The 24,341-nt window shown below is 58.1% G+C and overlaps 2 protein-coding genes across 4 annotated transcripts in view; both read left to right on the top strand.

Moving 5' to 3' along the window:
- Positions 1 to 17,356, top strand: part of Per2 (period circadian regulator 2) — a 40,066-nt gene extending 22,710 nt beyond the window's left edge. For both annotated transcript variants that reach the window (XM_026396011.2, XM_026396008.2), the window contains exons 9-22: positions 1,897 to 2,003; positions 2,511 to 2,664; positions 2,927 to 3,035; positions 4,017 to 4,142; positions 4,596 to 4,680; positions 5,531 to 5,693; positions 5,777 to 5,883; positions 6,658 to 6,822; positions 7,736 to 7,975; positions 9,494 to 10,263; positions 11,177 to 11,363; positions 12,416 to 12,608; positions 13,443 to 13,593; positions 15,175 to 17,356. In XM_026396011.2, the coding sequence (XP_026251796.2) occupies positions 1,897 to 2,003; positions 2,511 to 2,664; positions 2,927 to 3,035; positions 4,017 to 4,142; positions 4,596 to 4,680; positions 5,531 to 5,693; positions 5,777 to 5,883; positions 6,658 to 6,822; positions 7,736 to 7,975; positions 9,494 to 10,263; positions 11,177 to 11,363; positions 12,416 to 12,608; positions 13,443 to 13,593; positions 15,175 to 15,324 (2,707 nt within the window). In that variant the 3' untranslated portion in view covers positions 15,325 to 17,356. The remainder of the gene's footprint in view (positions 1 to 1,896; positions 2,004 to 2,510; positions 2,665 to 2,926; positions 3,036 to 4,016; positions 4,143 to 4,595; positions 4,681 to 5,530; positions 5,694 to 5,776; positions 5,884 to 6,657; positions 6,823 to 7,735; positions 7,976 to 9,493; positions 10,264 to 11,176; positions 11,364 to 12,415; positions 12,609 to 13,442; positions 13,594 to 15,174) is intronic.
- A 4,421-nt stretch (positions 17,357 to 21,777) lies between these two features.
- Positions 21,778 to 23,501, top strand: Hes6 (hes family bHLH transcription factor 6). Of its 2 annotated transcripts, none has more exons than XM_026396045.2 (4): positions 21,778 to 21,940; positions 22,018 to 22,104; positions 22,198 to 22,279; positions 22,514 to 23,501. In XM_026396045.2, exons 1-4 carry the CDS (start codon positions 21,860 to 21,862, stop codon positions 22,936 to 22,938), a joined length of 675 nt encoding a protein of 224 aa, XP_026251830.2. In that variant the 5' UTR covers positions 21,778 to 21,859; the 3' UTR covers positions 22,939 to 23,501. The 2 variants fall into 2 exon arrangements, with proteins under 2 accessions (XP_026251830.2, XP_026251831.1); XM_026396046.2 differs by having other exon boundaries at positions 22,198 to 22,239; positions 22,514 to 22,707.
- Positions 23,502 to 24,341: the final 840 nt, after the last annotated feature.

The raw sequence follows: 24,341 nt of genomic DNA, 5'->3' as shown, positions 1-24,341 counted from the left end.
CCCTCAGAAACTTAGTGAAGCCCTAAGAAACTTAGCTAGACCTTGTCTCAAAATAAATAGGGCCCCTTGGTTCCATCCCCTGTGCAAAAAAAAAAAAAAAAAATGTCTAGCACACAGATGCCCATGTGGCCCTTGGCCGTGGTGGACAGCCATTCCTAGTTCATGTTCCTATAGTCCTAGACTTTTTATTGTTGTTCAGAGTCTACTACTTTCCATCAACAAAGTTCAGTATGAACCCTCCCCACGCCCTCCGGCTCGCTGCGTCTCTTGGTTGAGACAAGTGGCCACGTCTGGGGACCCACCTCTACTCTAGGTTTGGGAAGTATACCTTGTGCCATGTGTACATGACAGAATTGCCTGAGGACACAGTTCTCAGACCAGGTCCCTGTTATTAAGTGACGCATGGCTACATAGGCAATGAAGTAGTTTTGAAATTATACCAAAAACTTTGTGAGGTGTGGGTGCCACGATGGGCTTCCTGGAGAGCTGCTTGAGGTTCTGACTGGGCCTGTCTAGACTCGGGTGAGTGAGTGGTGTACAGCAGGGACCGGGCGCCTGGGCCAGCGTTGGGTTGAAGCAGGAGGTGCCACCGGCAGGACCTGAACAGAGGCCTCTGTCCTGTCTGAGGCAGCCATGGGGGACATGGTCCCCTCCATCCTACTTGGGCCTGCCACACAGGTGCTGTAGCTGTGCCAAGGATCCTGGTTGCTCGGGTGTGTCCTGAAGGCCACCTGTGACAGCATCACCCAGGGAGGCCTCACCCTGCAGCTTCCTGATCTGGGTTGTGACTTGATGGTAGAGCACTCATGAGGCCCTGAGTTCAATCCCCACCATCACAAATAAAGAAAAAGAAAGAAAGATAGAGAAAACTATGTGGATTCCTGGGCACCACTCTGCCCTGCCAAACCAGGATCTCAGAGGGTGAGGCCTGGACCAGCATGTGTGAAGCAGCCCCAGGAGGTCTATTCCTCCAAAGGCGGAAGAACTGTCCCACCCCTGAGCAGGCAGACGTGCTTGGCATTTGGGGCAGGCTCTGCAGAGTTCCTGGTCAGGTCAGAGGGCCAGTGTCCTTCCTGCTGCCCCACCTCTCCCTCTCCTCTTCCTGTCTCTGCTCCTCTGGCCAGGTCTTGACCTGGGAGGGCGCCAGGAGCATTCCGAACGTTCTGCCCAGAAAAACGCTAGGCCTGGGGACTGTGTCCAGATGAGGAGGAGAGTCGCAGGGTGACGCCAGGCCACAGGAGCCCAGCACGAGGCTTTGCTCTCGAGACCCAAAGGCAGGCTGCCCTTCCCCGTGGGCAAGGAGAGCTGCTGGGAGGCGGGAGGGGGCCGTGGCAGCCCAGATGGCAAGCAGCTGCTGCAAACAGAAGCACAGGTGCAGCAGTTCTGCCCCCCCACCCAGGGACGGGACCCACTCACACGAACATGCACCCAGAGAGCAGAGCGGCAGGTCCAGAGAGAGCACAGGCCCCAGCCAGTCCTTGCGGCTGCCAGGGGAGCCACAGTCGGTGGCTAGACCCAGCGCTGGAGAAGCCAGGCGGGAGCCCTGGGCTGGGAAGGGGTTCCTGGGCGAGCTCGTTAGCAGACATCCACGCAGGACACCTCTGTCCAAACTAATGAATCACATAACAAAAGAAAAGATCTTAGGAAAATAAAAACAAAAGGGCATAATTTATTTTTTTCAGGAGACAGAACACAAACCTGAGGCACTGGAATCCTCTCTGGCTACTGAATGGAAAGACTAGCTGGTGCCGTTGGCTCAGCTCCCAGATTTCAGTCTTCGGAGAGTTCAGTCTGCCCGCTTCCCCATGCGGGGAACAGCTGCTGAGGTGGCCAGCCACTGCCCGTGGCAGCACTCCAAGACAGCCCCACTGACCGCCGTGTCTGTTTGCCTTGCAGGGCGGTCCCCCTCCTGGGCTACCTACCTCAGGACCTGATGGAGACACCGGTGCTCCTGCAGCTCCACCCCAGCGACAGGCCCCTGATGCTTGCCATCCACAAGAAGAGTAGGTCCTGTCGTACTGTACGTCATCGGGCTGTGGCAAAAGCTATGGCAGAAGCTAGTGCACGTCGGGCCTTGGCCCCGAGACCAGAGCAGCTCGGACAGGTCAGAGCTGATGAGGCCGAGCTGGTGGCAGATGCGCTGCCTTCCCGCCCAGGCCTGGCATCCTCCTGGGTAGAATCAGCGCAGGCTTCCTGTGGGGTCAGCCGTCCCTTGCCTGTGGCCTGAGTCTCTGATGTCTCATTTTTACTGTTGGCTTCAATATCTGAGGGGAGTTGGGGGAGACCAGTTCAGGGGAGGGTCCCCACCACCCCCAGCCCTCACAGACCAGTGACACTCTTAGCAGAGGTGAAGCAACTCTGCAGGGCGTGACCCTCTGGCTGTAATTCAGAGCAACTGCAGTGGCTTGAGATGTCTGCCACCTGCCAGTGTGCCTGGAGCCCAGGCCAGCACACCTGCGGGAGGGGCAGCTGGTCTCTGCGGTGCTCACCATTGCTCCTCCCTGCCGTAGTCCTGCAGTCCGGTGGGCAGCCTTTCGACTATTCTCCCATCCGCTTCCGCGCCCGGAACGGGGAGTACGTCACACTGGACACCAGCTGGTCAAGCTTCATCAACCCCTGGAGCAGGAAGATCTCCTTCATCATTGGGAGGCACAGAGTCAGGGTGTGAGTGCTCCCGGGGCTTCACACTGGGTCTGGGGCACTTCCCACCTCAGATGGTTTAGGCAGGACCAAACCACCTCTTGACACTAACCCAGGCCAGGGAAGGGGAGACTTAGCCCAGGTGAGAGGGACCTCATTCAGGTAGAGCGGGGAGCAGCCTGGGGGAGCCTGGGGGTCTAGGGGAGGAGGCTGAGCGTGGACCTTGTGTACTCCCGGTCTGGAAGGCCTTTGAGTGGGCCCATCTGAGAGATGTGAACCCACACAGGGGCCCTCTGAATGAGGACGTGTTTGCTGCGCCCCCGTGTGCCGAGGAGAAGGCCCTGCAGCCCAGCGTTCAGGAGCTCGCGGAGCAGATCCACCGGCTGCTGCTGCAGGTGGGTGCAGCCCTCTCCACTCAGGTCTGAGAGGCGCCCTGCCCTGGAGTCCACCCCTCCAGCATGCACCCATGCTGCCCTGCCCTGGTCCCAGCACTTCTGCTCAAGTGGCTCTATCTGTCACCTTCTGAATGTCCCCAAGGAGCCAGTTTAGACATTGTCTTTGTCCCCGCAAATCCATGGCTTTTCCTGGCCTTGCATTTGGTACCATATGCAGGCCAGGAGGCCGAGTGAGCCACTGAAAGACACCGTGTGCAGACTCCTCAGTCCTCCCAGGGCCACATAGTCCACACATGACCTCCCACAGTGTGGGCTTGTTCCAACCCAGAGTGCAGGACAATAGCACTGAGGGACCTGGGGACATCACCCTCCAGAAAAATCAGTGAAACTACAGTCCACCCAGTCACTGAGTACGTTTCTGATCCTCAGTTACAGGTCACAGAGCCGAACTATAATTTCATTAATTTTTACTTGTGAAACCTCGTGATAGGCTGGGCTGGGTGGCCCATGCCGTAGCCCCAGCTTCTGGGCGGGGCTGAGGCTGCAAGATCCTAAGTTTAAGGCCAGCCTGGTCAACTTAGCAAATTAGCAAGACTCTGTCTCAAAATAAAAAATCCAAGGAGCTGGGGATGTGGCTCAGTCTGGGTTCGATCCCCCTACTAGTGGTTGGGAGAACCTTTGGCAGGACTGTCGGGGCCATAGCTGCCTGTCAGGGAACAGTTTGAACACATCCCTCTCAGTGGTGTCTCCGTGGTGACAGAACATCTGGTGATGGATGCTGCGGGTGGAGGCTAGGAGACCTCTGAAGCCTGACCTCAGGGTCAGGCCATAGCACTTCCTTCTCCTCCCCGGGGACCTTGGTCAGGTGCCCTCTCAGTGAAACAGGGTGTGGGGGGACCAGTGCACACTGCATGAGTTCACCCACCCCAGCTTGGCTGCGCCCCTCCACTGTGTCCTGAGTGCTATTTGCTGTCCCCCCAGCCGGTCCCCCACAGCGGCTCCAGTGGCTACGGGAGCCTGGGCAGCAACGGGTCCCATGAACACCTCATGAGCCAGACCTCCTCCAGCGACAGCAACGGCCATGAGGAATCTCGCCGGAGGAGAGCCGTACGTCCCTCTCTGTCCTTCTCCCTGAGCAGATACACCCGCGGACACATGTAGGAGGTCGGCGCATGGGAGACGGCCCTGGTGGCCAGTGGGGCTTCATGGCCCCCGCCGCTCCTCCCCAGCTCTGTCTGCCCTGGGGGTCAGCTGACAGTCTCCTTGGAGTAGGAGCAGCCAGGGCACATGGCCAGGTCTTCCCAGCACACTTCATTAGGGCAGCAGGATAGCGGGGAAGCCTCCCTGGAGGCTGGGAGGACCTCGCGGGCCAGGGCACTTTCTCCCCCCCCTCGAGGGCTGACACATAGCCCCTCAGGCTCTGCCCCTCAGACCCCTCCTTCAGAACTTCCCAGCCCACCCTGGGTCCTGGGGCTGTTAGAGCTGCTCTCTGGCCCTCTGTGGGGACAGACGGCAGGAGGTCTCCTGGAATGAATAACATGTCTGTTTTGTTTTCTCAAGGAAATTTGTAAAAATGGTAACAAGACCAAAACCAAAACTCATTTTTCTCATGAATCTGGAGAACAAAAGAAAAAATCTGTTACAGGTAAAAGCAAAGAGATAACTCTGTCTTTCCTTAGTAGCACTGTGCTATGGCAGAGCCAAGGGCTCTTGCTGCATCTTGGTGTATGCTGTACCCCCTGCAGTGAGAGCAAGGCCCCTGTAGCCACCTCCATCCCCCAGGACAGACACTGGTGTCCCAGCAGTACTGGTGGCCTGCAGGCCTGTCGGGTGGGACGCGGGGCGTGTTTCGGCTGCCCAGGCCCTGCTGGGGGCTGTGCCCGTCCATGGTGGCATGGCTTGCCTCCCTTCCTGCAGCGTGGTCCTGCAGCCACCTGCTCACACTCAGCCCTCACACCACACACCACTGCCCTGGAGAATCTGCCCAGCCGCCACGATTTTCAAAACCAGACCTGTCCGCAGAGGAACCCATGCTAGGATGTTGGCACGAGGCTCCAAGGGAGCAGATGTCATGTCTGTGCTGAGAACCAAACAGAACCACAGTATGAAAGGCAAGAGGCCATTATGGTCACTCGAAAACACTGTCCTGCTCAGGAGAAGCTAAAGGCACCTGGGGTCTCACTAGTCCCCAAAGTCAGGAGTCCAAGTAAGAGCTGCCTGTCCTGCTGCTGGGCCGCAGGGACAGCCAGGGCCCAGTGCCTGAATCCCGCTAAAGGCTGGCCCTCATGCAGGCGATGGTGCCTCTGAGCCCCTCTGCAGCGCTCTGGGATGTGCATCTACTGGCTGCTGGACGTCAAGCCCTCACGGGGTTTCCACGTCTGAGAGACATGTGGAGTCGTGGGCCTATCTTTGGGTAGAATTAAAATGCTTTATAAGCATAAAGTATCTTTTGGGGGAAAGTGTCAGACAAAAGAACAATTTTGTCAATTTTTCAGAAATGCAGAGCAGTCCTCCAGCTCAGGTGAAAGCTGTTCCTGCCACAGAAGAGGACAGCCTGGGAGCCAGCATGCCCAGGGCTAGTGTCCCCGAGGAGCTGGCTTGCAAGGACCAGCCCACCTGCTCCTACCAGCAGATCAGCTGCCTGGACAGCGTCATCAGGTACACAGGCCCTCCTGACGTCCACCCTGGCCTCCTGGTGGCCGTGCTGCCCGCCCACATGGACCCTCTGGCCACCCACCCAGGTACCTGGAGAGCTGCAGCGAGGCTGCCACCCTGAAGAGGAAGTGTGCGTCCCCAGCCAACATCCCGTCACCAAAGGCCACAGCCAGCCCTGGGCTGCAGGCAGGAGGTACCCCGTCTGTTCCGAGCTGTGTGTTGTGTGAGCACCTGAGCCCCCCGTGCTGAACCCCATGCACCTGGAGCCCTGCAGCGCCCATCTTTCCTCCTCACTTATTGGGAGTGGTTTCATGGATATGGTGTGAAGCCAGGGGGCTATCTTCAAAATTATCAAAGTGGCTAGAAAGTCAGCAACCTTTGTGCCAAAGCTAAAGTTCAAGGTGACCAGGTCTGGGGATGCGGGGCTTTGAGAACAGGACCCATCAGTGCTGTCAGAGGCCCTGAGACAGCCCAGGAGCCCCGTGCAGAGGGCTGTGTCGCTCCTGGTTTGTCACCTTGAAGTGGACTCCTTTCCGGAGGGTGTCGGTGTGGCCCTTGCCCGAGAGTGTTAGAGCACCCCGTGAGTCAGATGAGAGCCCAGACTGCTGGGTGCCATGGTGCTGTGACGGTCACCAGCAGGCTCCCACGGGGTGTGCCATTGTTCACGACACACAGGGTGGGGACTGCTTGCCATTGCTGCTCAGATTCAGGAGCCCCTCCCCACAGACCCCCAGAGGGCCACGGGCTGCAGCCTAGGCCTCTGACCCAGGCCCCACAGCCACCTAGCAGCAGTGCACCTGCAGAGGAAGCCGTCCTGCTGTGGAACTCCCTCTTCTCACCTTTCTCCCGTGAAGGGCACTGAGCTCAGGCCCCAGGGCCGGCCGTCTGTGGCACGCACGTATGTGGGTGACACGCAGTCCACAGAGTCCCGCGTAGCCTGAGCCTGTTCCTTCCATTGTCTCCTCAGGGGCAGCGTCACCCGCCAAGGTGAGCAGCCGCAGGGAAGTCAGTGCCCGCCTGAGCTCGCTGGCGCTGCCCGGCAAGGCTGAAAGCGTGGTGTCCCTCACCAGTCAGTGCAGCTACAGCAGCACCATCGTCCACGTTGGGGACAAAAAGCCGCAGCCTGAGTCAGGTGTGTCTGTGGGGTCTTTGAGGACATGCCAAGCAGTCTGATCCTAAAATTAGGGAGGCACTTGATGTCCACCTCCAGTCTAGCTCAGCTTATCAGAAGACCCTGCCTCGGCCCAGTGAGGGTTCCAGGAAATCCGTGGTGCACAGTGCGCAGTGGGGTGTGGCCCCAGGTCTGCCCACAGCCACTCCGACCCTGCCGCGTTGGCCCGTGGAGGCGCCATCTGCTCTGGTTGGCTGTGGACAGGGAGAGGAGTACCCCTCTGGGTGTGGAGCCCGCCTTCTCACCCCCTGGACGCCCACCTCTGCCGTGCCCTCCTCGCGCTCCCCACTTCAGGGCTGGACCGTGATGCAGCAAAAGTGAGAGGGACGATGAGGATCTGTCCCTTTCAGGGCAGCCGGTGCCGCCTGCCCGTCCTCCCTGCCCCTGCGGGGAAGGCGCAGCACCTCGGCCGCCTCCTGTGTCTAAAGGCTGAGGACTGGGGCTGGGGCCGGGCTCAGAGGCAGGGTGCCCGCCTGGCACGTGTGAGCCCCTGGGTTTGACCTCAGCCCCATGTTTGATCATGAATGGATAAAGGTCCATCCACGACTACAAAAATAGATCTTTTTAAAACAATAAAAATAAGTGATAAAGGCCAGGGACAGCTGTAGAGCGTCCTCAACACAAGGCCAGGCCTGAGGTTCCCCGGGTCCATGGGAAGAGGCTCTGATTCCTGAGCCACCTGGCGCGGGCGCCCCTGGCACTGCTCCGTGCCCTTCATGGCGACCTTCCCAGCGGGCTAAAGGAAGACGCTGGGAACTCCATCTCGTGCCATGGGCGTCGGGAAGTAGTCACTCCCCAATGACCTGCGCGTCGCAGGGGTGATGTGGGACCGAGTGGTCGGGCTCGTGCAGACCAGAGGCCTGTCCCATTTCAGAGATGGTGGAGGACGCAGCGAGTGGACCTGAGTCCCTGGACTGCCTGCCCCACAGCCTCGGCCAGGAGAAGGGGCCCCTGCAGAACCTGGGCCTCACCAAGGAAGTGCTGGCCGCGCACACGCAGAGAGAGGAGCAGAGCTTCCTGCAGAAGTTCCGCGGAGCCAGGAGACTCGGGGTGCTCCCGGCTCACTGCCATTACTACTCACGAGAAAGATCCGGGGGGCCCTCGAGTGAGAGCAGTGAGTGCGGGCGCCCCACGAGACGTGGGCTTGTGGCCTTGACCTAGGTGGTGGAGCTCGGTGCTGGCCTCGGGACGCAGTGTGTCCCAGGAAGGTCGGGGAGAGCAGCTGCGGGGCCTCACGGCCTGCAGGTCAGATCCCAGGACTGGCCCTGTTCCCTGCCCGGTAACTGAGCTCGTGCTCCACCATGAGCCGCTCCTCAGCCAGGGATGGCTTTTTCACTCTTCCTCCTCACCCTCATCGCCACACTCAGGATGACGGCCAGCCCATGCGGATTGCCCTCCTGATCCTGAACAGATCTACCCTATGAGCCCAGCTTATCCAGAATTCCACCTCCCACTTGTCCCCTTTCCCTAGCAGTTTGTGCAGTGCACAACTTACACAGCTGCCCGGAGTGTTTTGCACAGGCCTGCATGTGCTATCCGAGGAGCCCAATGCTTTAGCCACTCTTCCCCCAGGGGAACAGACCTCCAGTAGACCACATGGAGGCTGAATCGCAAAAGCAGTTTGCTTGGGCTGGCTTGAAACAGAGGTGTGGAACCCTGGGCCCAGCTGACAGGAGGTGTCCCCACACACTGTGGCTCACAGGAAGTGGGAGGGAAACAGATTCCTGGGACAACCTCCCCCAGGGCCAGGAGGGCACTGGAGCCCACTGAGCCCTCATCCTCTTGAAGAGGGCCTTGTGCCAGCAGCCCTGCCATGGCAGAGGAGGAGCGTGGTTCCCAGGGCACATGGGACTGTCATCCAGCTTTCTGTCACTGTGACAGTTACCTGAGGGTTCAGAGGGTTCAGTCCACCATCGCTTGTCCCTGTGCTGTGGGCCTGCAGTGGCCCAGCATATCATGGCCAGAGGGCTTAGGGGAAGCCGAGAGGAAGAGGAGCGGCTGAGGTCCCAGGCCAAGGGCAGGCACCTCAGGCCCAGGGCACAGGCCAGTGGCCAGACGTCTTCCTCATTCCTACAAGTTCTCCCACCTCCCAGTTGTTGGCCTTTGGGGACTCCCAGGAGCCAAACCACAGCCACCTCCCTCTGATCTTCTGGCGTTGGCGCAGGTGTTGACAGGTGAAGCAGGAGACCTCTCCGTTTTAGGAATACCAGGGAGAAGCTCATAAAGTTAGAGAGATGGTAGATGAGGTCAGCGGTTCTGCCTTCCACTTTCACAAACCAGTGTATCTTTTTTCCCCCAAATACTGGGAACAGCGGAGGCTGGCCGACTTTTTATTTGTGTATTTTGAGAAGCAGAAGTTTCCATGCACTTTTCATAGAGAGGGCCTGGTGAGGTCAGAAGAAGAGAAGGAGGGCGGTCGTGCTCCTTCTAATGACTTTAGTCGTATGGAAAATGTGACATTTTGCCTGGGTTTTCTCTTTGCCCAGGGCCAGGGACACCCGATGGTGGACCCAGGGCTGGCATCCGGGAGCACAGGGCTGGGACACAGATGTCTGAACCCTCAGGTGTCGGGGTTGAACCTCGGGAGCCACACACTTCTGATACTTAACGCTGGCTGCTTTTGTTATTTTAGCTGCTCCTGGACTAAGAAGTACTTCTGGGATAGACTCATCTTGGAAAAAAACAGGAAAGAACAGAAAACTCAAGTCCAGAAGGGCCAGGCCTCGGGGACCCTCCCAGAGCGCAGGGCCTGGAGGGCTGGAGCCCCACCGCCGCCCACTGGCCAGCCTGAGCGCCACAGCCTGGTCACCCTCAGACACGTCCCAGTCCAGCTGCCCTGCTCTGGCCTTCCCCGCTGCAGTGCCCACGTATCCCCTGCCCGTGTTCCCAGCTCCAGGCACCATGGTGTCAGCGCCTGCAGCTCCCCACACCAGCTTCGCGGTGCCCGCCCTGCCTGTGGGTCCCCAGCACGAGTCGGCAGTCCAGCCCCTGCCCTTCAGCGCCCCTGTGGCCCCCGTCGTGGCCCTCGTGCTCCCTGCCTGTCCCTTCCCACCAGTGGCCCCAAACCTGCCCCAGGCCTTCTTCCCTGGCCACCCCAGGCTCCCCCCTGGAGTGACTCCTGGCTCCCAGCCCGAGGTCCCCCAGCAGACCCCACTCCCCAGGCAGCCCTGCCCTCGCCCAGCCACCCCCTCGTCAGCCACAGTGGCCGCAGGCAGGGCCTCCCCGCCGCTCTTCCAGTCCCGAGGCAGCTCGCCCTTGCAGCTCAACCTGCTGCAGATGGAGGAGCCACCCGAGGGCAGCGCTGGGGCCACAGCGACCTGGGGCCACCCTGGAACAGCAGCTGCCAGGCCCGACTGCACGCCTGGCGCTCCTCAGGACCAGCAGGCAAAGGCGCCCCCCACAGTAAGGCGTCCCCGATGCCCTTCTCCCAGCAGGCTGCAGACACACTGCGAGGCAGGCCAGTGCCCCGGGGTCTCAGCTTTGGTGGCTGTGAGCGCGGGAGGGTCCCACCAAGCTGGAGTCAGCACTTCCCAGAGGCTCCGTCCTGTCTTGTAGTCGACCCGGAGCTTTGCAGTGCCTTGGAATCTGAGGGAAGGGCGGCAGAGTGTCTGTGGTGAATACAGAGCCCAAATAGCCGCGTGTGACTCGTGGAGTGTCTGTGGGCCTCAGATTTCTCAGCGAGTTTCCTAAGATGATGCGCAATCAGTTTAACCACGACACCTCTGCCACCCCCTGAGGGACAGTGGAGGAGGAGGAGGAAGGGGACTCATGCCTTCCCACCCTGAAGCCAGTGCCCCCAGTTTCCACCTCCAGGATGGTAGAATGACAGCCACAGTTCAGTGTGCTGTGCTCAGAGGACGGACCTCTCTTGGGGTCCCCTGCTTTTGCAGGGCACAGGGCTCCTCTACAGAGCAGTGGGTCCTTCGGGGTGTCTTCTGCCTCCTGACTGTGCTGCTGGGTGCTGGCCTGCCTTCTGGGTTTCAAGGCCCCGGGGCCGGGTGCTCCCCCGGACGGTGCTCTCAAGTGTGGAGCCTCACCACGCGGGTGGTGGGCCTGGGGGGCCCTCACTCCACGTCTGCCGCCTCTGGTCTTGTGTGACTCCTGAAGTCACGTCGATTCAGTGGCTGTCATGGAGCACAGCCCAGTTCTCCTGTAGCCCCAGTAGAAGGACCGTCTGCCCATGTGGCCGGTGGAGGCTGGCTCGTGTCCGAGCCCCCGCAGTGCCCCTCCAGCCCAGCCCACTCCCCCCAGCCTCACTGTGCTCTGTGTGTGGCCGAGCCCCATGAACAGTGCTGTCTTCTCCTTGTCCCTAAAGCGAGAAGAGCCCTCAGAGGCCCAGGAGAGTGACGCCCTGTCTGTGTCCAGCGACCTGCTCAACCTGCTGCTGAGTGAGGACCTCTGCTCGGCCACCGGGTCAGCCCTGTCTGGGAGTGGGGCCTCTGCCACCTCGGGTTCCCTGGGCTCCAGCTCGCCAGGCTGCAGCGCGTCCCAAAGTGGGGCTGGTATGCTTCCCCTGGGGGCGTGGGCGCGTGTGGACAGGTGTGTGTGTGTGTGGACAGGTGGGCGCGTGTGTACGCGTGGGTGTGTGTGGACAGGTGGGTGTGTGTGGACAGGTGGGCGCGTGAGTACGCGTGGGCACGTGTGGACAGGTGGGTGTGTGTGGATGCGTGTGGACAGGTGGGTGTGTATGGACGCATCGGTGTGTGGGTGTGTGTGTACAGGCAAGTGTGTGTGGACAGGCGGATGTGTGTGGACACATGGGTGTGTGTGGACGTGTTGGTGTGTGTGGACGTGTTGGTGTGTGTGGACGTGTTGGTGTGTGTGGATGTGTTGGTGTGTGTGGACACAGTGTGTGTGGACACGTGGGTGTGTGTGGACATGTTGGTGTGTGGCACACCTGGAGGACTCACACAGGAGGGCCTCTACCAGGATCGTAGGCTCAGGGCCAGAATCACCCTGCCCACAGACCCCCAGGGGTCCACTAGTGCAGAAGTGTGCACTGCCTGCCCACCACCCTCTCCCAGCCTGGTGAGGTGGCAGGCCAGGGCCAGTCGGAAGGCCATACCTTGCCTGCTTGCTTCCGTTTCCTCTGTAGGCCTCACCCCCCCAGGTCCCTGCTGGGCCACCTCTGTCTCCCTTGGTAGCAGTTTATTCTTCTCAGCTACAAACCTGTACAGAGCAGGATCATTCAAATGACTGGAACCATGATGACTTGGTGGCCCACACTGTCCCCAGGACCGGAGCCCCCTTCTCCCCTGAGTGGGCATTCCTTGGCCCTGGGCTTGTAGAGAGGTGCACTGTCACCTCTGCCCACGTGCGCTGGCTGAGGGCACTGTGGGCCAGCTCCTCCCCCCAGGACACTGCCTGTCTCTGGAGGTCCGTGGTTCACAGAGCCTCCCCAGGCAAGCGGCCCTCCATGGGGCTAGTCGGGCCCTCATTCATCGTCCAGGTCAGTCAAGACCTGGACAGCCCCCGCCTCGGCCAGCCAGGCTCTCCAGCACTGACATGGCCCATGCTTCAAGGTTTCGACTCCCCAAATCATGTTTTTTTAAAGGCAGTACTGACACCAGTCGTACCAGCAAATATTTTGGAAGCATTGACTCTTCAGAGAATCACCACAAAGCAGAAATGGACAGGAGCAAGGGGCAGAGTGAGCACTTCATCAAGTACGTCCTGCAGGACCCCATCTGGCTGCTGATGGCGGACGCGGACGACAGCATCATGATGACCTACCAGCTGCCTTCCCGGTAAACACTCAGAGCCTCCTGTGCTTGGAGGCTGGCCCGCTACTCACAGAAACAGCAGGCCATGCCTACAGGTGGCCCTGTCCCAGACCCAGCGAGGGTAGAAGAGAGAAGCAGGGCTCCCCTCCAGGGACCCGCTGGGGAAGGGTAGCCTCCCCTGGTGCCATGCTCAACTTTTACGACACATTTGTGCCCTGTTACCCAGTCAGCCTGTGGGGTAGATGTGTGTCTTGTCTGAGAGCTGAAACCAAGGGTCAAGGTAGGCCATCTGCTGCTCTGTGGCGACCGGGGTCTGTGCTTAGGCACCGAGTCCACGTCAGGCTGCTCTTGGACCTGGATGTGGTCCCTGTCCTTGGAGAGCACCGCTGGGTAGGAGAGGCTGGGCTCAGGGACGGTGGGAAGGACAGGTCAGTTCCATGGTGAGGAGAGCTGAGCCTCTGGTGGGCCAGGGGGACGGCTCCATCTCTAGGAGCTGCAGTCCAGGGCAGCACTGGCCAGGTGCAAGGGAAGGTTATGCTGCCTGTGGCCCAGGTGTAAGACTCTCCCGGGTAGCCACGCCCCTGCAGCGCCCAGCCCAGAGGCCCAGGCTGCCCCTGCACATACTGGCTCCTCTCAGTCTGACCCAGATCACCATTTTAATAGAACGACTACAGATTATCTGCTAATGAGATTGTTACTATAAATGAAGGAATTTATCTTAAATAGAAGGAAATTTGCACTAAACAAAATGATCTAAAACTGTCATGAACATTGGAAGAGGGGTAGAAGTGAGCATGTTCTTTGAAACAAACCCGACCAGTCCCTTCTGAAGCATTCTTATTTCCAATCCTCCTGAAGGGATCTGGAGTCAGTCCTGAAGGAAGACAGAGAAAAGCTGAAGCTGCTGCAGAGGTCCCAGCCCTGGTTCACCGAGGGCCAGAGGCAGGAGCTGCGCGAGGTCCACCCCTGGGTCCAGACAGGGGGCCTGCCCGCAGCCATCAATGTGGCGGTAAGCTCACAGACCCACTCGTCATCCGGTCCCAACAGTCCACCAAAGGACACTCACTGTGCTCTCTGCGACTTTTCTGTAAATTAAAAAATCTGAAAACAAGTTTATTTCTTGAAAAAGGAGAAGCTTCTCCAACTCTGCCGAGCCTGCCTGGAGGGGCCCCCTGCCGCTGGCTCTTCAGCATGGTCCCTGAGGTCTGGTGCCGGCTCTCAGCCTCGTGCTGACCTCGGAGTGCTTCCCCTTCCGTTCTGTCTGTATTCAACAAGCCAAGGGCCTCTCCTGCACCCTCTCCTGCACCCTCGATTCCACCCCCCGCGCATCCTGGTCCCAGGTTTCAAAGCCACGCGTGCTCTCCAGTCCCTCTCCCCAGCCTCACCCCTGCCACACTGGCCTCTGGCCTTGGCACTGCCTCCCCTGGCCTCCCTTCTGTGTGAGGCTCCTTCCTCTAGCTGGGGACAGTGGTCCCTAGGCTCTAGTCCTCTGGAGCTTGACGTGTCCAAAATCAAGCTCCTGATCACCCTCAGGAAGAGCCGTTCTGCCCTCTCCCCCATCTCCAGTCACTCCCGCCAGCCACCAGAAGATCCTGTCACTGGCCTTGCAGTGGGTAGAAGCCAGATGCTCTCACCCCTCCACTGTCCCCCCACACACAGTGGCACTGCACCTGCATGTTGAGGTGGCCTCCCAGTTGTGGTCAGTGCGCCTCCCTGTTCCCCAGAGTCAGGCCACCAGCTCAGAGCTCAAGTCCCTCCCGTCTCTGGCCATCCAGACCTGCCACCATCTCGTCTCCTCTCCAGTTTCCCTCCCCTCCAGCTGCTCTGGCCTCTTGGCTGTTCCCAGGGGCCCCCTGCAGTACCTGCCGCAGGATCCTCGCCCCCTCCCTCTGCCAGGAACCCTCTCCTCGGGTGGCCCGCCTGGCGCTGGCGCTGGCTGCCTTTGAGCCTCGTATCCCTTGTTGCGTAGCACATGACCCCAGGACCCCAAGGCCTCCCGGGGCTGGTGCAGCCCCTTGGGCAGCCTCCTGGGGTCAGGAACTGAGAGCAGCTCCGCCGGGCGGTTCTGGCCCAGGGTCTCACGAGGGTGAAGGAAGGTTCCGCTGAGGCTCCTGTCACTTGACCCCTGCCTTGAAGGTCGCAGGCGAGCTGGTGCTAGCTGTTCCTCACGGGGAGCCAGGGTGATATGAGGGCATGACGTGCAGCTGTCCTCCCGGGAGAACCGGGGAAGTGCGCACTTCCTGAAGAGCCCCACACTCTCCCTGAGTGCAGCCCGGGCTTGAGGGGGGTGAGGCACCACCTCTGGAGAGAAAGGTGGGAGGAACGTGAAGACGCATTTAGCCCCTGCAGCCCTTTCCTGTGGCTCTCGAGGACGTCTGTCCAACGCCGCGGCGTGCCGCACCGTCCCCACGCCCGCCCACTGCGGCCTGGCACTTTCACCCTTCGAGTGCTGTGGCCCACCCTCCAGACCAGAGTCCAGCTCCAGGCACAGGCAGACGCCACACCTGGTCACCTGCCTCCCACTCAGCTGGAGCCTCTGCAGCCGAGGCCCAGCCCCAAGCTTCTCACCTGTCACCTTTCTTCCTTTAAGGAATGTGTTTACTGTGAAAGTGAAGAGAAGGGCAGCGTCTGTGTGCCATATGAGGGGGACATTCCTTCCCTGGGACTCAGCGATGCGTCCGACACCAAAGAAGAGGAAAGTGGGCAAGCCCCGAGGCCCAGGGAGGAGGATCAGACGTAACCCCGGCCAACGGCAGGGACCTGCGTAGACGGTGCCTGGAAGAGACGGAAGGTCTTCACGTTTGCTTCTAATGAAATGGACATAGAGGCTTACATTGCTTCTTGTCTTAGGAAAAACAAAACAGTTTTCTGAAGCGATGATTTAAAACTGGAGAGTAGGAAGGGTTTAGGAAGAAATATGTTTTCATATTTAAAATACAAACATGGAGTTTGGGGGTGGAGCAGAGATTTTGGTTGTTGCTGGACTTGAAGAAGATGGAGACCCATCCGTGGATGTTTCAGGGAAGTTGCCGCAGTGCCCTTGGAAGTTCTTCAACCACAGTGAGACCTCTGGTCCAGTGCACCAGCATCCACTGGCCCCTGTGGGTTGACCCAAGACATCATGGCAGGCTGTGACAAATGGCCAGGAAGCCATGAGTGGCTCTGAGCTGAGGACTCCAGTGTTCTGGAGCTTTCCCAGGGTGTCTTTAGATTGGATCAACTTCTGTCCTCAGGGGCTTATCCGCAGTGGTCATTAGTCCAGCCAGGTGTTGGTTCATATACTGCAGAGGTAACAGCCTCTCCTCATGTTCTTCAAAGGCTTCACATGAGGTGGTGTGCACCTAACTTGCCGCTTGGCTTCCAGGACCATGGTGGTGGACATTTTGGTCTGACGTGCTCCTGTTTGTAGAGAACAAAGTTGAAATGCTCGCTTCAGCTTTGAACAGAGCCCAGTGGTTTGTGTGACCAGCTTCATCAGACTGATGCCCGCCCAGATCCTGGGAGCGTTTCCACCTCGCCCTCACACCCCTTCAGACCAGATGGTCAATAGCAGAGAGAAATACGTGACCAGTCAGGTCGTCATATCTTCATGGTGACCTCCCTCTGCAAACCAAGCCTTGACCACTTTGCAGGGGACCCAGTCATGTCTGGGCTTCGGTTGGAGCCTCTCAGACATCAGCTGACCCAGCAAAGCCAGTGCCAGCTCCTGGCAGAGAACAGCCTTGGCGACCGGGAGCTGGCGGCCCACCGCTACTGACTCCATCGCATGTTCCAGGACGGTGGGCTCCCCTCCCCCTACACCCTGGGGCTGCCTGGCCCTCACTATTTCATGTGCCTGTCCTCTCTTGGTACAGCTTCAGGTCTCTGCTGTGACATCTGCCAGCACTGCCACACTTCCAGATTATCTGAACTCTTGGGGAAGAAGACCAGTCTGTCTGTCCGATTTTAGAACACTCACGTGCACCAGATATCCCAAAGGCTGCTGGGAAAGTGTAATGTTTGTCCCTGTTGTGAGTAAGAAGTTGCAGCTGGTGAATCTGTTCCCTTAAAATTGGAATGAGACCGTGATGCTTGATAGGAAGCAGGTTTCCCTGTTCTTTGGGAAAAAAACAGCTACAAGAAAGGTGGTATCTCCTCATAAAACCATTTTATGCCTGAATGTTAATACTATTTTTTATTAATACAAGAACACTTTTTTTTTTTAATTTACAAAGCAACAGCACCTGCAGTTGCCCAAGCGATGGTGGTAGTCTGTGTGTTCACGAGCATGGTGGGCGGCTGGCTGCCTCCGCCTCAGATCCTGAGGGACAGATGGTAGACTAAGGTTACACTTAGGGTTCCAAACACAAAACTGCCAAAATGCTCTCTCTCCTGCCGTGAATGTTTTCCATCAGCATTATTGTATTTACTCCATGCTCACTGGTTGTTAACTGCTCAGAAGTTGACTTCATAGGGTGATTTTGTGAATTTGTTTACATGATGCCAAGCATCGAGTCCTGTCTCTCTTTTGTGTGTGCTTACACGGGTGTCAGAAAACCTTTTCTCTGTTTTAAACTGAGCCTTCTTTTTAATATATTCATGAGAAGATGTGTAAATAAGCCGTCAGAGTTTACGTGATGATTTGTTGAGCCTTGCCGGACAAGTGGTTTGTTCATGCACAAACCAAACTCTCCTCACCCAGTGCAATATATCTGTGTGACTGCTTGTGTCTTTTTATGATGTTTTTGCCTTTTAGAAAATTGGTAAATAAAGCAAATATATTTTTATTTTAAGTTGCATGTTTGTTTTGTTTTGTGGTAAAAGATGATCAAGAGGTATTTGGGTATTTTTGTTTGTTTTTTTTATGCCACACTCCAGCAATTCTGAATCAGGGAATCCTGGACCCCAGGGGTCACGTAGTCGTTGTTCCCTCCTGTGGCCCCCTGCTGGTCCCTTTCCCGTCTGCTCTGCCTCTCTCCAGCACTCTGGCCACCACAGGCCATGGAGTGAACTCCTGATGCACGTGGACTCACGCAGTCCCGTCCTCCCTCCTGCAGCCTTTTCACTCGCCGTCCCGGGACGTGCTGCCTGGCTCAGCGCCAGAGCCCCTCTCCACCCCGCTAGACCCCAGGCCCCGCGGGGTCAGCCCCCACCCCCGTTGTCAGTTCCAGCTGGACTGACGGCTCTGCCACGGAGCTGAGGGCCAGGAAGTCAGAGGATGCTGTCCCCTGGGGAACAAGACAGGCAGGGCACTCCTGACACACCTCCCGCCTCACCACCTGCTGGGGGGAGTCTTGTGGAACCTGTCCACGGAGGGGAGGTGTGAGGAGGCCTGCTCCCCTCTTCCTCCCACTTCTTAAACAGAGGGGTAAATGGATCCTGGGCCCAATGCTCAGCCTTCCCGGAGCTCCCTGGGCAGGAGGTGGGCTGCACTCTGGCTCCTGGCCTGGCTGTCTAACTACCAGTGCTGATGAAGGGACCTAAGGCAGAGTCCTAGTAACACCAAAGTGGCTGCAAACCTCTGAACTGCCAGATAGCTGCTTCACTGAATCCTGAGCACCTCTGGAAGATCTGTGATTGCATTTTTCTTAACCCTAAAAACCCTCTCTATTTCTAAACCAAAAGGAGATTCTCTGAGTCTCCTGGGCAGACTGCTCACAAGGGCCTGGACATCTGCAGGCTGGTCACTGCCTTTGTCCCCCTGGGAATTTATGGCCTGTCACTCCTGCTGCTAACTGGTCAGCCTGTGGCCACCATGGCGCTGCTCAGCCTCTGCTGAACTCTGTTCCTGGCTCTAGGGGGTCAAAGGGCCCAAGTGCTCAGGAAGGCTGTGCTCAGGCAAACTTTGAAGGCAGAATCTGTCCAAAGGACAAATGGCAGGGTGTGGGTTGGCTAGGGGAGGCCTGAAGAAGGAAGGAGACAAGGCTTGGTGGCCCCAAGATGAGGTAGCCAGGTTTCTGGGACAAAGTCCAAGCCACCCGAGAATAGACCCACTGAAGGAAATTGAGATCCACTGCAGGAGGGCCTCAAGCGACTTCAGTCCAACACAGAAGGACTCTGCTAACTCCAGCACGGGCCGGTCCTAACCTTTTCCTTCTCAGGGGACTTGGTCACACGGAGGCATGTCTCAGTCCTCTTTCCCTCAACTCTAGGCAGTATTCTTCAGGACTTCAGCACCCAGGTCCCCAGCCCTCACTTCTGTTAGTATGCTTCTAAAGTCAAAGTGAAGACATCATGACCTATAACCAAAACAGAGAGAATAAAAACTACATCTGGGCCTGCACAGATGCCAAGGAGCTCAAACTAATATGTCATTGGGCAGTTAAGTCTACATATGTATATCACCACCTGGTATTTGGTTCTAGAAATTATCCTTTCTTCTGTAAGACTGGCAGACACTCAATCATCTACCTCTTCTCCCTAGTTTGATCAAACTGCTGAAAATCCCTTTTTCCTTTTTCCATTGTTGATTGATTTCTTATTTGGGCTGGCAGCTGAATCTGGCCAGTCTGGAACCAGGCAGTTTCCCTTGGATGGGCTGTCAGTAACAACTATAAATAAGCCTTCCTTGCCTTCTCTGTAGAAGGATTGTAAATCTTGAAACCCTATAAACAGCATTACATTGCTGTGACTATAAGAGAATTGTTGCTCCATAAGCCCAAATCGTACTAAGAGACCATTTTTTTTCTCGGGCTGCGTTTTTCCTGGAGTTCCTTATCGCCTTCATTTTTACTTGTACCATTGGGCTTTATCATGTCCTTTTCTGCCCCTCATACCTCATTCCCCAGTCAATCTCAGTGTCTTCCTAGAGGCTCCCCCAGTTCCCAGATCATGCTATCCCAGGAGGAACACTTTCATGGAGAGCATCCTAAAACATTTTTGGCCTGGTTCACTTAGATATTGGGAGAAATACAAGTTTGCAAACATGGGAGTGCAAAAATCATTACTGAGTTTATTTTTTCCTGTTTCTTAAACTAGTTGAAACTTAATTGTACTCATGTGGGAGTCTCCTTCCCTGAGAGGTGATGTCTAAGTGGTAAAGGACTTTAAGGTCACAGGTCATCTACAGGCTCCATTAGGATCCACCATTCAGCACCACCCCCCATCAGTCTCATTATTAGGAGTTGGGGGAAGACTGACTGGGTGTCTGAGCAGCCTCCCTGGAGGGTACATGGAATAGAGCCAGGCTTTGGAACTTGTGTGTGTGTGTGTGTGTGTGTGTAGATAAGTGATAGGCTAGGGGAAATCTCAGGGGCCTGCACATATAGGAGTAACCCAGAGGCAGAGCAGGAATAGATAAGAGTGGGCAAGAGGGGCTACCAGGTGAGAGGTCAATGAGGTGACTTTGGGGACTTTCAAATCTTTTGACCCAAATCATATCTGTAGCCTGTGATGGTTCTTCTGTTGGGGAGCTACAGGTTTGCCGGACCTGCCGGAGAATGGAGGGTGGGGATCTTCTTGCCCAGCTATGGTGTCCTGGGACTCTCCTCTTCCAACAGCCAGGCTACCAACGCTGGCCCTTCCCTACTTGCAGTTCATGGGGTCAAGTTCTGTGCTGGAGTGCTGGGAGGTGGAGAGGAGTCCTAGGCCAGAACTGGGCCCTTCAGCAGGGTTGCTCACAGCCTGGAGGAGCTGAGAGCAGACCTTGACAATCCCAGCACGGGAAAGTAGTGCAGGACTAGGTTAGGTGCTGCTGCGGGGATGAGTGTTGGGCTAGACCCAGCTGGACGGGGCAGGCATCTCCTAAGGACATGGAGGGGAAACTGAGACCTGAACAGTGAGGAGGCCCTCGCTGAAGGTGGGTTCAGAGCCTGTTCAGGAAGAAGGCTGGTTGAGTGCAGAGGCCGAGTGCCAAGAAGCCATCTGGGTGCACAGGCTCTGACAGGCTGCGAGGGGCATGAGAGGACCAGGTCAGGGTCCCCAGGGCGCTGCCCAGGGGCGCGGTCCCGCGGCGAGCCTGGGCGGCCAGATGGGCGGCGAGCTGTGGGGGTCGCGGGCGTCTGGCCAACACAAGCGTGTCAGCTGAGGCCCGCGGGACAAAGCGGACGAGACAAAGGCGCGGCCAACACCTGTCGCTCTTGGCGCTGCCGCCGCTTTTCTCCGCTGAAGCGGCTGCAGCTGCCAACTGTCACGGGCGTCAAGTTACGGCGGCCAGACGGCAGTTCTGGCGGGCCGGGCGGGAGGATGCGGGGGCCAAAAGCGAGGCGGGACTTGGGGGGACAGCACGAAAGGGATTTGGAGCAAAGGAGGAGGGGCGATGGAGGCGGTGGGGGCTCATGGGGTGCGGGAGAGAACAAGGAAGGGCTGTGCGGGGTGAGGGCGAGAGGAAGAAGGAGGTGTGTGTATGGGGGGGGTTGAAATCGAAGGAAACTGTGGGGGAAATGAGGGGAGCTCTGGGGGAAAGAGGGATGTGACCAGGGAACAACGGACCTCCGGTGGGGGGGCCAGGGAAGGACTGGCAGTGTGCGGGGAGGTGGGGGCTGCGGGGGGTGGGTAGGTGACCAAGAGAAAAGAACCTAAAGGAAGATTTGGGAAGGAGCTCCCGCGGACCTCCCCATACTAGGATTCCGGTGCAAAGTGGCAAGCTTGGGTGTCCAGAGTCCGCAGTAAACGTGAGGGGATCGCAGGGCGACCCTACACTTGCTGCACAACTGACCCCCACTTCCCTGGGGCTTCGCACCCACCCCAGCCTGGACACGAAGTCCCCTCCAGATCCGGAGTCCACGGACTTGACTTTGGTTCCGCTTCTCCAGAACCCGGCCACTGGCGACTGGCTGGAGCGCTACTCTTGGGAGGCACGTTTAGGGAACCAAGGGAGCAGCTAACGCCAGGATGGATGGACGGACGGATGGATGGATGGTGGGAGGGAAGAAAGGAGGAAGGACGGCATGAATGGGTCAGCCCCCTCACAGCAGACCCGGGGGTCCTATGGCAGCCGAAAGCAGGAAACCAGCTTGCTCAAGGCCGCTGCCCCCGGGTCACCGCCCCCCGGGTGCAGCCCCCGCGGAGGTCGTTGGAGGCCGGGCTGAGGGCCCCGCCCCGCCAGCTGCCGACCGGCTGGGGCTGCCGCGCCGGACAAAGCACGCCGCTCCCATTGGCCGAAGGGCGCCTCGAGGCTGCCTGCTCGGAGTCCGCGCTGCCAATTGGCGCATTGAGATGCAAATAAGTGGCTATAAAAGGGGCGGGGCCGCTGCGAGCCGGAAGACGCGAGGAACTGAGCGGGACAGCGGGACTCCCCGGGTGCTGCGAGGGGCGCCGGGGCTCGCAGCCCTAGCCGCGCTCCTGGCGGTGAAGGCATGGCTCCGCCCCTGGTTCCCGCCAGGGACTGTGCGGGCCGCGAGGACGAGGACTGCTGGGAGGCCCGCGGGGACCGCAAGGTGCGAGTGGGGCCCGCGGGCGGAAGGGCGAGTGGGAGGCTTGGCGGGGCTGGGGTTCAGTGACCCGCTTCCCGCAGGCCCGGAAGCCTCTGGTGGAGAAGAAGCGGCGTGCGCGGATCAACGAGAGCCTGCAGGAGTTGCGGCTGTTGCTGGCTGGCGCCGAGGTGCGGCGGCCCCGCGGGCGCCGGTGGCTGCGGGGAGGGCGGGGTGGGTCCCGGGGCGCGCGGCCAGGCTCACCGCTCTTCCTGCCTGCGCAGGTGCAAGCTAAGCTGGAGAACGCCGAGGTGCTGGAGCTGACAGTGCGGCGCGTGCAGGGCGCGCTACGGGGCCGAGCGCGTGGTGAGTGGCAGCGGGGCGCGTGGACCCGGCGCGGGCGCCTTCTCCCAGGATGCCATTCCCGTGAAATACCTCTCTTCCAGCGACGTCCCTGCCCTGTCGGTAGCTAGGGCTCCCAAAAACGGGGTTCACGTTCCCCCTCTCCTGGGTGAACTTGGTACCCATGGCCAGGGTGGGCCTGGCCACCGGCATCTCAGCTCATGGCGTTGGGTGCTGCTCTCTTCCTCCCACTCGCAGAGCGTGAACAGCTGCAAGTGGAAGCGAGTGAGCGTTTTGCTGCTGGCTACATCCAGTGCATGCACGAGGTGCACACATTCGTGTCCACATGCCAGACCATCGACACCACGGTAGCAGCGGAGCTCCTGAACCACCTGCTTGAGTCCATGCCGCTGCGCGAGGGGAGCAGCTTCCGGGATCTGCTGGGGGACACCTTGCCAGGGCCACCTGGAGCCCCTTGGGGAAGTGGCTGGCCCCCCGGAGGGGTCCCTGGGTCCCCACTGCCCAGCCCTCCAGGCCCAGGGGACGACCTGTGCTCTGACCTAGAAGAGGTTCCAGAGGCTGAACTGAGTCGGGTGCCTGCTGAGGGAAGGGACTTCATGCCTCCAGCCCTAGGTAGCCTGACTGTGGCCCGATTACCCCAGAGCGTCTGGAGGCCTTGGTGACAAATGCCAGCCAGGGACCTGCAGGCACTGGCTAGGCCTGCCTGAACTCTACTCCCTCATCCTTGGGGTTCAGATGTGGAATAAGTTTGCGAGACATCTCCTAGGTCTGCCCTTCCCCTTCCTCCAGTGGATGGCTTGCAAGGCAGCCCCTGATGACCAGCCCAGTCAGGCCCTAGTCCTGTTTCTTGAGGGAGTTACTTTCCCGGAACCTACAGCTCTGGGATGGCTAGAGGGAGGGAGCTACAGGCAGGAGGAAGAATTTGGTAGGCTACCAGGGCTCTCACACATTCACCTGCGCTAGCCCTTTCTGGCAGTCTAGTGACGGGGGTAGAAGTGACAGAGTGATGCTGAGCCTCCCCAGGGCTGGACACTCTGGCCACAGCCCTGAACAGAAGCTTGAATTTGCCACTTCTGCCAAGAGCCTAGGGAGAGGCTACAAATTCTGCAGTGTTGCTCTGAGCTACTCTCTGTACAACTTGCTGGTAGCACACCTGAGTTTGTGTATGTGGTTGCCATCAAGGGTTCCAGTTGAATTAATAAAGAATTTTGGAGTTAGCTACCTTTGAAGTATTACTGATGTGTCATTAATGTGTCAGAGATGTAGATACTAAAGTAAGCACATTTTTTTTCTCCGACACTAGTGAATGTCTTTTAAAATTTCTCACTGTTTGTTATCAAAGTAAGTTAATGTGATGGAGGTGGAGACACCTCCACTGCCTGGCAGGTCCTGAGGCCTGGCCTCCTCTTCCTGAGGAACGAGTTCATAGGCATGGGATTTGTCTCCAGGGTAGCTCAGCCATAGGGAAATGGCCCTTCTTTGTATCGGTCTATTGTTTATGAGCTTCCAGGAATAAACACTAATGGCTAATTGCTGGCCATCTGGCTTGAAGTGTCAAAGACCTGGCTTAGGATCCACAAGCACAATGCAGTTGTCAAGCTACTTGCATTGTCACTTTTTGATAAGAAGCTTTCCCCGGGTGCCATTGATTTTGGGAGACAAGGAGACCCACCTAGTTTATGGCTTGCAGTGCCATGGCCTCAAGCACCTTGAACTTGAGGTCAAAGTGGACCCAGGAAGTTAGAACCCCTAGGAATGGGCAGCTGTGATGTAGAAACCTGCCCTTTCAACCTGGGGAAGGCCTGCAGATAGCACAGGGTCAGTCGACAGCCAAGCCCCCTCCTGCTCCAAGATCCCAAAGCAGCTTGTTCTCACTGCGGGTTGGGTAAGGTTGAGATGTAAGGATTTAGGATTGACATATGGGTCTCCTCTTGGGCCATTTGTCTTTAAGAGCATCTTTCCCAACAACCCCTTTACCAAAGTCTCTCAGCAGGTCCTGGCCACCAGGGGTTCACCCTAGTTTCCCTATAATTCAATCCTAGACCTCTGGCCCTGGGCTATAACC

The sequence above is a fragment of the Urocitellus parryii genome, chromosome 1 (assembly GCF_045843805.1).
Source record: "Urocitellus parryii isolate mUroPar1 chromosome 1, mUroPar1.hap1, whole genome shotgun sequence".
Lineage (NCBI taxonomy): Eukaryota > Metazoa > Chordata > Mammalia > Rodentia > Sciuridae > Urocitellus > Urocitellus parryii.
Note: the sequence above shows the minus strand (reverse complement) of the source record. Positions and strands in the feature narration are given on the sequence as shown.

Coding starts and splice junctions, on each gene's coding strand:
- Hes6 (XM_026396045.2), top strand. CDS start 21,860: ATGGCTCCGCCCCTGGTTCCCGCCAGGGACTGTGCGGGCCGCGAGGAC. Junction 21,941..22,017: donor AGGCCCGCGGGGACCGCAAG/GTGCGAGTGGGG, acceptor CGCTTCCCGCAG/GCCCGGAAGCCTCTGGTGGA. Junction 22,105..22,197: donor TGTTGCTGGCTGGCGCCGAG/GTGCGGCGGCCC, acceptor CTGCCTGCGCAG/GTGCAAGCTAAGCTGGAGAA.